This window comes from Zeus faber (genome assembly GCF_960531495.2).
Source record: "Zeus faber genome assembly, chromosome: 1".
NCBI classification, from domain to species: domain Eukaryota; kingdom Metazoa; phylum Chordata; class Actinopteri; order Zeiformes; family Zeidae; genus Zeus; species Zeus faber.
The window spans coordinates 8,498,579-8,510,988 of record NC_137193.1 but is presented as its reverse complement, the minus strand read 5'-3'; the positions used below and the strand labels follow the sequence as shown (position 1 = coordinate 8,510,988).

The 12,410-nt window shown below is 44.4% G+C and overlaps 1 protein-coding gene across 1 annotated transcript; it reads left to right on the top strand.

The window, feature by feature from the left end:
- Nucleotides 1-420: 420 nt before the first annotated feature.
- On the top strand, nt 421-12,159 carry mep1ba (meprin A subunit beta a; the record flags this gene model as incomplete). Its single annotated transcript, XM_080004237.1, has 13 exons — nt 421-499; nt 5,389-5,439; nt 5,729-5,766; nt 5,957-6,035; nt 6,192-6,309; nt 7,581-7,759; nt 8,758-8,976; nt 9,744-9,896; nt 10,495-10,707; nt 10,814-11,076; nt 11,166-11,376; nt 11,811-11,984; nt 12,071-12,159. The coding sequence occupies 13 exons, from the start codon at nt 421-423 to the stop codon at nt 12,157-12,159; spliced, it is 1,866 nt and encodes a 621-aa protein (XP_079860363.1).
- Nucleotides 12,160-12,410: the final 251 nt, after the last annotated feature.

Here is a 12,410-nt window from a genome sequence, read left to right as displayed (position 1 = left end):
TAGAACCCAGAATCGCGATTGTGGCGCCGCCCCTTGCGCGAACACTTTAGAGTATTTTTCGAGCTTATAAAGCTGGTGCGTAATCAGCGGGTGTCATGACATTTCACTGCATATATGTACGACGTGTTTGTGTATGTATGTGACAAAAAATCACTTGAACTTGAACTTGAACTTGAACTTGTTTTTTTCTCCCAGTGTATCTAAGCTCTCCTGCCGGTTTAAAGCGTCCGCACCGCTGCTCATCCCGCAGCTCCCTGGAGGGACGCTGCACAGGAGCGTACGAGCGTATATACAGGCGAGCGCCGTGCGCCGTGCGCCGTGCCCGGTGCCCGGTGCCCGGTGCCCGGTGCCCGGTGCCCGGTGCCGACGCCGCGGCGCTGACCCGCGCCTGCACCTGCGGCACATAACCTCCGCCGCCAGATGGCGCCGATCGCGCAGCGACGCCCGAACGACGTCGTCAGCGCCGCGTTCACGCCGGACGCGCCGGTGCGTCGCTATGGTGACGTACACAGGGACCGCCGTTCCACGTCCAGCGAAACCATCGCGCGTCCGCCGCCATGCAGAGGCATTTAAGTAACGAGGGTGTTCCCAAAAAACAACACAAAACAAAAAATGCAGCCTGCTATTAAATCTTTATCGCAGCCTGAGCGTTGAACCCCTCCCGAGGCCTGCACGCATGTGTGCACCTTCGTTGAGGTCGAGGGTCATTCAGCCGCACGCAGGCTACACGGCCTCGTATCCACCCCCACGCGTGGTTTTCCCGTCATGGATGTATTCATGGACGTTGCTGCTGTGCGTTGCTTCGAGAGAAAGCGCATCAATAGAGATCTGTTAAGGGAGAGGTCCACGGCCGACCGCCTGGTCTCCACTGGCGGCGGAAGCCCTTTTATTGTTCGTTGTTCATCATTCATTACATTATTGTGATTGTATTAGTTTTAACCCGGGAGCTGCAACTTAAAGCGCCAAACTGCCTCCACTGAATTAAAGTTTATTTTAGTAAAAAGAAATATGCTACAAAGATGTAAAAAAAAAAAAGTGTTATTTAATACATAAAAAGCTATTGAAATATTCTACTCCTTCTGCACGGGGTGGGTAAAATCAAATTGTTTTATAAATAAGCCATTCTTAATTAGGAAATTTGTATTCAAATAATGTATTATTTAAATAGTGCCTTCCCTGTATGCATCAATATGTTGACTTACCAGACAAAATCAAAGTGCATAGCATTTTTTACTCAAAGTGCATGTGTGCTCTGAGAATTAATTAGTTGATGAATAATTTAAGCATGAAATAATGTCATAAAATGGGCGTTTTGGAACAGCAGGAACTTTTAATGTAACTTCTCGAACGACGTTCAGTCCGGTGGATTTAGAGTCGGAGCGTAAGCTCCTCTCTGCAGCCCTCCAAATGTTTCCACAGTGCAGATTAACTTGATAAAAACATGAAAAGCGGGCGGGGGTCGAGCGAGGGGTATTAACAGCTTCGAGAAGAACAAGCTTCTTCTATCATTACATACTGCGCAGTATCAACACAATTCCTGCCCTGCCAGACCTGCCCCGGTCAACCCTCGATTCTGTCATTGTGAAGTGGAAACATCTAGGAGCAGTCGACCACACAGGCACACAGGACGGGGCGGCCGAGTGCTGACAGCCGAGTGCTGACGCTTGTTGCACGTGAAAACAGTCTGTCCTCTGGCCGCAACGCTCACCTCCGAGTTCCAAACTGCCTCTGGAGGCCACGTTGCTGGATTAACAACACCAAGCGTCGGCCGGAGTGGTGTAATGCACCGTTGGGCTGCAGAGCACCGGAGAGGAGATCTCTGGAGTCACAATAACGATTCATCACCTGGCGTCTGACGGAGCACTCTGGGTTTTGGCGGACGCCAGGAGAACACCGCCTGCCTGGATGCATCGCGCCAGCTGTAGCGTTTGGTGGTGGAATAATGGTCTGGGTGGTGCTTCATGGTTTGGGCTAGGTCCCTTAATTCCAGTGAAGGGAGATGTCAATGCCACGGCGCACAACCACGTTCTGCAGACTTGTGCGCTTCCAACTTTGTGGCAGCAGTTTGAGGAGGGTCCTCATCTGTCTCAGCAGGACCATGCTGCACAAAGCGAGCTCCACGAAGAAATTATTTACAGCAGACTCGACGCCTCATTCGATACATTTGGGGTGAACTGGAACATTGACCGCGAGCCACGCTGCATCATCCTACATCACAACCTGACCTCACTGGTGGAAGCACATCCCTGCAGCCGTGCTCCAGAGTCCAGTGGAACGCCTCCCCAGAAGAGTGGAGGGCATGATAGCACCAAAGGAGACCAACTCCATATTAATGAAATTAAATGTTCAGCAAGCACATACATATATACTGTATATGGTTATTTATTAATGTATTTATTTGTTTATTTATGTATGTATTTATTAATGTATTTATTTGTGTATTTATATATATATATATATATATATATATATATATATATATATATATATATATATATATATATATAAATAATGATTTATATTAATAATTAATACAGCAACTGTAATCATTTTTCCAACCTAGGCCATAAAAGGACCATATCAGTGTAATCTTTGGCACCTTGAGGGGGTGTTTATATGTGCAGCAAACTCCTTTAAACCTTCAGAGGACGGTAAGGGAGGACTGTACGAAAGTGGTCATTGCTCTCTCACACACACGCACATCTAACAGTACCTCCAGTCAGTCGGGAAGCCATGACCTCCAGGAGGCTCGTCCTGGTCTGGGGGCTGCTCTGGTGCCACAGTCTGCGTTGTGTAAGTACCACGCCTCACTTCATTTACACTCTCACACAGCGGTGGAAGGTATGGCCGGTTCACGGACACAGATTAGGCCTAATCTTTGACTAAATCACACTTTTAATTTCAGTCATGGTTTACAATAATATCAGACTTGCCCTCGTCCCCCAGATGAAAGATTAGAGCTAATCGAGGTCTTTTGTCCGGTAAGTGAAGTCTTCAAGGGGACCTATTATAGTCCTTTTTACACAAGTTAATATAGGTCTCTGAGGTCCCCAAAACATGTTTTTGAAGTTGTTGTTTTTTTGCTGAAAATACCACTCAGATTAGGCATTGGCGCCTTTCTAACATGCGTCCAATTCAAGATTCAAGATTCAAGATTCAAGATTTTTTATTTGTCACATACATATACATACTTCCATACATATATGCAGTGAAATGTAATGCAACGCACCCGGTGATAGCACACAATATGTCCTAGGAAAAAATAGAAAATAAAATAAAAAGTAGAAAATTCCTTTCTAATAGACCGACTAACTGACTCCTAAAACGTAATACAGTAAGTGGAATACGTATAGAATAAGATAAAAATATATAGAATAAAATACAATAAAAATGAATTGAAATAAAATGGAATAGACAGAGGGAATATGCCTATGTATATACAGATATGTGCATTAAAGTGGCATGTGAATTAAAGTGGCATGTGAATGTGAATAGAGGGAGTAGTGTTTGGGATAATACAGCACAGTATACAACAGTACGGCGCAGCAATACGGCATCACGAACAACCCTGAACAGTGATACAGTATGCGGTACAGTATGCTACATACAGTTCAGTAGGTAATCCACCCACCACTGATTTCACCGTAACAGTTCACCGAAAATCTGTTTCCGAACAAATGTGATTTGAGAAATAAGCCATGCAGTTGCTGGATCTTCACTCATATTAGATCTACGAGGCCTCAAATAAAAGTATGTTACCACTTCGGTTGCCGCGCTTCAAGCTCGTGGGAGACACGGACGACGGACCGAGATTCTCGCACACGGGGATTTTTTGTTTCACGTAAACGTCATTAACTAAAATAAAATAAATACATACAGTATACAATAAAACACACACAATTTGTATTGGTTTTCTTTGGAGAAACATACAGCAGATGGGATGGAGCAGATGACATAACCTTTGAAAACAGTGTTCAGAGCGCCTCTGAACGCTCTGTTTTCAACGTTTTTTTCTGCTCTCCTTAGTGTTTTGCTCACGGCGATTCCTTTGTCATTAGTTTACCTTATTTTTTGACACTTTGACCACGTCTAGAATGAACATCTGACATATACCGTGTAAGACAGAAAATAAGGAAAAGCACAATAGTTCCCCTCCAAATGAAACCCGGCCAGATGCAGGTTTATCTGTGGAGTAATGGACGTGGGCCTCCAGGTCGACCTTGACAAATAGAGGAAATGGATTATCTGGAAGAAGACCAGCACCAAGACCAGACAGGAGCAGCTGACTAGTCCTTAGGTACCTAAGTCCAGGACTTCCTAGTCTAGAACTATGTCATCTTAAATCATGCAACGTCTCAGAAAGGCATTTTTTAATTCTGGATTTAAGTAGGATCAATTTGGGCCTTATTTATAATAAACCCGTCTGCGAACCGTCCCCTAAATTTGTGTTGTATTTTCTTCACGTAAAACAAATCACATTGAATCGGATGATGAATCTATGTTTCTATAGGAAATAGACCAAGTCAACCAGGCATTTCACAGAAAGTGAATTGTTTGATACAGAAGTGTTTGTTTATAATGAGTATTTTGTTTACTGTTTAAGGCTCGTATTTAATGTTCATCCTTCTGGTTCACTGCTTATTTCATAAGTTGTTGTATAGGACCCCATATTTTATTTTTGGACATGACAGATCTTTTTCATTTTGTTTTTTTCATCTTTTATTTTCTAGGTTATATTTATTGTTTATCATTAGGTTTTGTTTAGATTGCCATATTTCTAATGTGTACAGTTAACTGGATATTTTCACATCCTATCTATGTATCTATGTATGTACAGTATCTATGTCAAAATAGGATAAATATTTGTGTCAAAATAGGAAATATGTTAAACTAATCAGAACAACTGTAAGATTTTCAACTGTCTCTATGTGAAAGAGTTTCTAACAATCACAACAAAAAAATACTGAATTTGACTACATCTGTAACATATTACCATGCAGCACAACAGCACCAATGGAACATTTTCCCGTCATTTGATGATAGTAAACTATGCATTCATTAGTTCAACTCAACAAGTTGTTTGTTTCTCATAGACCACAGCCAAACTGTCGGGTGAAACAGGTAAATCAGATTTTTTGTTTTGTGTTTTTGTCTTTTGATATTTACTGTGGTGGAAAATCCACAAAATACTGTATTTGCTGATATTTTACACTTTTTAGACATTTTTTAAATTGTCTCTCGCATTAATTGGGATCGTAACGTGTAACAAAATTGTAATGTTTGTGTTTTTTTAATAGGTGCTGTTTGTTCCCAAGCTCTGTCTTGGGAAATATTATTATTATTGTGGTTCCGTTGCGTCCTATTGAGAATATCCATTTGTTTCCATAGAAACAGATGTCGACAACGGCCACGACTGGGACATCTTTGACATTAATAAAGGTTAGTTTGTTGATTGTGTGTGTGTGTGTGTTTGTTAAAAGGTTTGTTCTTTTTGTCACTTTTGTTGTATAATTTCTTAGTTTTTTGTTTTTTTCTCTTATATGCATATTCAAGATTCAAGAGGTTTATTCGTCACATACATATACATACGGTCATACATACTGTATATGCAGTGAAATGTCATAGCACCCGACGATTACGCACAATAAGCTCTAAAAAATACTGAAAATACTAAAATGTGCTTGACCGACATGTGGCACTCGCGCTATAAACAACTCTTTCTTTTCAGAGGCAGGACTGGACTTACTGGAGGGCGATATTGAAAAGGTGAGTGAGTGAGATGAGGTGAGTGAGTATGATCATAGAATCATAGAATGATCACCATCCAGTAATATTCTAATCAAGGTACTTTTTTAGTCAGGTTAGACAGATGGACCCCGTCTTCGATAAAACCGCTCCTACGTACGCTTATTTATGTGTAGTTGTTTTAACTGCGATTTTCATTTACTCCAAGCAGTCTGAGGGCAGAAACTCCATCGTCGATGAGCAGTACCGCTGGCCGACGACCGTCCCCTACTATCTGGAGGAAAGCCTGGGTGAGATGCTGTCGGATGTGAACCAAGTATTTGGAGTCTATGTTTGATTTTCTTAGAGGTTCAACTACTGAGCTAAACACGGCCGGACTTTTACCTTCTGAACCGGGAATTGTCGACCGGTGTCTGGTTATTGTCGTGTATTCCGTGGCGACGCAGACATGAATGCAAAGGGGGTGATCCTGAAAGCCTTGGAGCAGTTCAGGCTGAAGACCTGCATCAACTTCACGCCGTGGGAAGGAGAGAAGAACTACATCTCTGTGTACAAAGGCAGCGGGTGAGCGCCGTTCATCGGAGAGAGGTAGAGCGTCAAAACAAGGGTGTGAAAGTTGGAAACGTGAGCAGCGTGCGGGGATCTTCTCTTTCCTTCTTCAAAGCCGACGGAAGAGGGCTATTCAACAGGCGGCTCGGGGGCCAAATGCGGCCTGTGCGTTGATGTACTGTAGTTAGTTAGTTAGTTAGTTCCTCCCATTCCTTCTGGAACATTGGGCGACGAGCCCCCACCATTTGCTCCTTACCAGAATGCCTTCTTCTCGTCGTTTCCGTACCATGCTTTTTTTTTACGGGGTGAGGTTAACCCCACGCCCAACCCCCAACCTGGAGGACCGGACCGGACCGGGTGCTGACTTACCCATGTCACAAAGGCATTCTTGGCAGTGCTGACTTACCCGTGTGACAAAGGCATTATTATTATTATTATTATTATTATGACTGTTATCATTATTATATATTTACAATAATAATAATAATAATAAGTTCGAGCCGTTTCCGTCAGTAATCCGTCTATAGAGAAGGGGGCCGCGGCGGACTGCAGCTGGCGGCCGATGGCGAGCTCGTAGACGTGGTGGTGGTACTCTGAAGTGGCACTTTAATGAAGATACTTTTACGATAAACAAAATAGAACCCGCCACAAACATGACTATAAATGTCCCCCGATACACAGTAAAGGTCCTGTCAAACTGCTGTCATTTTTTTATAGTTTATTATATCAGTATTATTTGGCTAGTAAACACAGGACCAGGTGGGGAAACATATAATAATCAAAGCTAATAATCACGAGCAAAGTTACAAAATATGTCTTGGATTATTTCATTATAAATGAATTATTAAATTATTAATTAAAAATGTTTTTAATCAAATTAATTCTTGTGATTAATGTGAGAATTACATGATGGCTGAAAGTAATTTAAAAAAAAAACAACATATGGATATGCCGAAGCAGTTTAAAATAACATGAGAATAATATCCAAAAATTCAGTCGTAACATTCAAAATGTTTAGGCTTTTTGCATTTTCTTTTTCCATTGTTTTACTAGTGTAGACACGCTGTCTCAAAAAAGTGAAGAGTTAGAACCCTGAACTGGCGCCAAGTTGAAAATGTCGCCCCCAACAGAATGTAGTTGAAGAGCCCCGACTTTCAAAAGAACATATTCTGTACACAACATACATGGGCTAAAGTCACCTCCGGGGTGGTCAGAAAACGTACCAAATTCTCAACTAAATGTCACACTCCCTCGCCCCTCTCTTTTCGATCGCTGGAACCCGGCAGGTGCTTCTCCTCGGTGGGGAACCGTGGCGTGGGCAAGCAGAGGCTCTCCATCGGCTCAAACTGCGACCGCCTGGGAACAGTCGAGCACGAGCTCCTCCATGCGCTGGGCTTCTGGCATGAGCAGTCCAGGGCCGACCGTGACGACTACGTGAACATCATGTGGGATCGCATCAAACCCGGTACATTACCAGCGCTTTGGTTTGTGTCATTAACTGCTCATGAAGCGCAGTTTAACGTTTGTCGCGTGTAAGACGTATTTTTCGAAAGGAGCCTTCGACAGAACTTGTATAGCATACAGTACATATCGGTGTTTCCCAACCTTTTTACTGCTATGGCACACTTGAATACACACTGAAATAAACCCGTTACCCACTTCTATCCTGTAAATCACTAAAAACACACAGAACTGTGCTTATTATTATGGCCTTCTAGTAGTCAGGGATGCAAAACATGCCGAAGATTTGTTTGTATCGAACAAATCCTTTTAATGACTCAGGTATCGGGAGTCACTTCGACAGAAGAGTGGGCGAGCAACTTCGCCTCAACGGGAACATGTTGGATGGGTAGTGTGGCAGATGAGGGGGCGTGGTTAAGCTTCAGTCTGCAGGTGACAGCGCCGGCGCCGTCCCACGTCCATGCAGCTGTACCGGGTTTAGCCCAATCAGTCCCATTGGCGTTGATTGGCCAGAACGACTGGGCGAGTTTTCACATGTGTCGTCTGTCTCGCAACGAGGGAACGCGTGGTGCAGGGGACCCTGCGGGCCAGATCGCGACCCAAAACGACTCTGATCTTTACTGCTTTATGTTCACATTTTGACCAGCGAGCCTTTTTTGTTTACGTTTTGGTTAATAAAACTCCAGCCATGTCGGCACCTCGCTGCCCTAAAGTCTCCGTCTCCCTCCCTGAACCTAACTGTGGGTACAGCGTCCCAGAGATAGGCCGCAGATTTCCGCCATTTAATGTTGGCTAAACTCAGCAAACAATAATACAATAAAATCCAGTGACATGCTGGTGCCAATAATATAAAATAGCCACTGAACATCAATGAAAACCATCAAAAGACACCGCGTCCTTGCGCAAAGGATTTTCATCCCAACAACTAGACAATCAACATTATGTTGTAGACTGTGCTCACTCACCTAAAAACCAACACCATCGGTTGCCCCTCTCTTTCAGGCAATGAGCACAACTTTGGCAAGTATGACGACAAGGTCTCCAGCAGCCTGGGTGTGGCCTACGACTATGGCTCCGTGATGCACTACAGCAAGACGGCCTTTGACATCGGCTCGGAGCCCACCATCGTCACAAAAATCCCCTATTTCATGGATGTGATCGGCCAGCGGATGGAGTTCAGTGACGGCGACCTCCGCAAGGTCAACCGTCTCTACAGCTGCAGTGAGTGAAGCCCGTTAAAAACCGCTGTCTCCTTTACCTCTCTTCCACAAAACAGGCTTTGTGTCCTGTCATAACCCAAACAATCTGTGTTTCTTCTGACGATCAGAAGAACTCTTGGGATTAATCTTACTGTTATCAGGTAATACAATATCATAAATAGATTGATCTGATGGAAACAGGGAATATCTACTTATGGTCATGGGGACAAAGTGTTATCTAACAGTAAAGGAATTGCCTGCCAAGATTCATGGGGAATGCATTGTTACGAGAATGGTCGGTCTAATTGCCATAGATCACTGGAGTACTAAGGTAAAACCATGGTTGTTATTGGATTTTGTAATGTAATACCTTACAGTTACATCTACTATCTCACAGAAAGAAAACATATCCCTTCACGACCCACTGGGTATCAGCATGCTGTCAAATAGAACATTTCCCCTGAACATGCAGGGCATGGTCTTCCATTGTGTCGGAGAGGTCAGAGCGCAGGATTAGCCATAGTGCAGCACCCTTGGATCTGATTTGGGGTTCAATGCCTTACTCAAAGGCACTTGGCATCGATGGCAGCACCGACATCAGCCACCCTCCAGATGTGGTTCCCCACTGGAATAAGCCCCATAAGCCCTTTAGAGATATAGAGGGGTTGCTGGTGCTTCACCCATGCTCGCATCAATAGCTTTCATTCGGGTACTCAAGAGTCTCAGACTTTGCTAGAAACTCTAGATTGAAACAGGGTTTTGCCTCAAACTTGCAAATGCACTCCACAGCCACCTCTTCTACATTTGTGGAAACCTGTGACTTTGAGAAGGAGAACATCTGTGGGGCGATCCAAGGCCCCGGCGGGAACAGGGAATGGGAGCAACGCAGCGCTGTGAGTGGAGGGCCGCTCAGCGACTTCACCACTTTAGGACAATGCAAGAGTCAGTGTTCTTATTTCTCCTGTCCAAGTACTGTATCTATATTCTAAAAATAAAAATCCAACATATACAAAATGTTAAGTGTGCGTAGTGCCGAATTTTCCCCAATTTCTCCAAATGATCCCCAAATCAGGGAGGGAGGGAGGGCAAGAAGTGAAGCTTGGATACCATTGGAGTTTGTCAACATTTTTACGAGGGGAATATTAAATTAAAATGAAGAGTAAACACAGATTGTGAATAAATTGCAATAAACCATATAAGTCATACATAAAACCATGTGCACAGAAAGACGCAGTATAACCATGGGAAAGACTTTCCAGAGACTCTGTCTCCCTCTCCTTATCTAACCATAAATGTAAGTGGCCAGATAAGTGTTAATAAACAGGCAAAAGTGATTTACAACTCTAAACCTTAATTGACTGGGGACTTTTGCACTGCAACTGTACAAAGTACAAGTTAAGATTCAGCAACAAAGAGATTAGATGTATTGATGATTAGACTGTAAATAATGGTCTTGTTTTCATGATACATTACCTTCTCATTAATATGACTTGATGTTACACAAATAAAGATATATAATATTGGATCCCCTTCCACATAGACACAGGCTACTTCATGCACTTCAGCACCGCCACTGGTCAAGCTGGAGACAACGCATTTCTGGAGAGCCGTCTTTTCTATCCCCAGCCTGGAGATCAGTGCCTGCAGTTCTTCCTCCACAACAGCAGCAGCGCTGATGATGTCCTTATGATTTGGGTGCGCGAGTACGATCAACTCAACCCTGATGGAAAGCTGAGGCTGGAGGGCATCAAAGGTGTGTTACAACAAATCTTGCAACGAACATTAGTCTCTGGATACATATTCATCAGACCTTCATATTTGGTATGATCTTAATTTGACCAATGACTTCCTGTCCCCAGTGGGAGGTGCCAGGGGATCCTGGGAACTGCATCACGTGCCTATAAATATGAAGACCAAGTCCCGTGTTGTTTTTGAGGGGGTAAAGGGTAGCGGCCCCTCCACAGCGGGGGGACTCTCCCTGGATGACATCAACCTGTGGTCCGGTCGCTGTCCACAGCACATCTGGCACATACGCAACATGACCGGTCTCCTGGCAACTATGCCTGTAAACACCAAGTTGTACAGTCCCCGATTCCTATCACCGAAGGGTTATAACTTCCAGGTGAGTCGACCAATTAACTGCATTGGTTGCCCCTGTTTGCCCTAAAAAAAGACAAATAATATTGCTCCATCATCTGTTCTGGCTCACAGATAGGAGTGTACCTCAACGGCCGTAGTCATCGCCAAGGGTACATGGGGGTCTACCTCTACCTGACCTCAGGCCCCAACGATGACAGGCTCAAGTGGCCATGCCCTTGGCACCAGGCCACAATGGCGCTGATGGACCAGCAGTCGGACATCAGGCAGAGCATGAGCATGCACCGCATGGTCACCACGGACCCCAGCAAGCTCTCCTCAAATGGTGAGCGGAGACGCCAGAAAGGAAGTTTTTTTAGGGTTGCAGGGGGCTAGTCTATTGCAGTTCGCTTTGGGGACTGGAGGGGGATTCCTAGTATTGGACCCTAGAAGGGTTTCCCAATCCAGTCCTCCAGTACCAGCTGTCCTGGAAACGCCCTTCAGTGATGAACTTTGAACTTCAAGGGTGGGGGGGTGTACTGAGAGCCTCAAACTCTCAATCAAAACAACCTCAAAATCAGAGTTACTGGTCAAACATACAAACCATTCATACCCACTGACAATTTTGGGTCTCCAATTAGCCAAATCAGTTAATTGGCTGTCACGGTGAAAGGTAACTGGTCAACTCAAATACCTTAAAAGGTTCAAAATGAATGTTCCACTTGTCAAGGGAAATAGCATTAGAACAGTACATGACATCACTGTCACTTCCCTCCCAAGGTGATGAATTTTACTGGGACAACCCACGCAAGGTGGGCTCGCTGGTGGAAGCTCCTGAGGGGGACTACTATCGGGGCCCCGGCACCGGCACAAGCACTTTCCTCACCCACAGCAGGCTACGCAGCAGGAAGTTCATCAAGGGAGATGACGCCTACTTTCTTCTCAGTTTGGATGGTATGGAACTCATCTCGGGCGGTTGCAAGCCAGCATGTCTGAGATCACCACGTCACTCCTTGCCTCACACCTCCATCGCTTCTCAGATATTTCCGAGCTGCTGAGCCCTCAGCCCCTGCCACGCTCTGCTCTTCATCATCAGAAGCCCCTGGAAAAGGCTGATAGTTCTTCCTAGAGCTCCACGGTAATTCTATTGGTCACATTGTCGGTGGCATTTGCTGTGCTGGTGATCACCGTGTAGGTCGGGGCTTTATACCTGGAGGATGAGACTGACCAAGTCGTGATCAAAGAGCGCATGACCGGGGTTTCTGGATCTGAGTTAGTTTTTTGTTTTTTTTTTACCTGCCACTCAAGCCTCCTATATAAGTAGGCAATGAGCTGATTTAAATCATGCGTCAGGTTGCAGTCTCAGTCTGTCCAGAATGT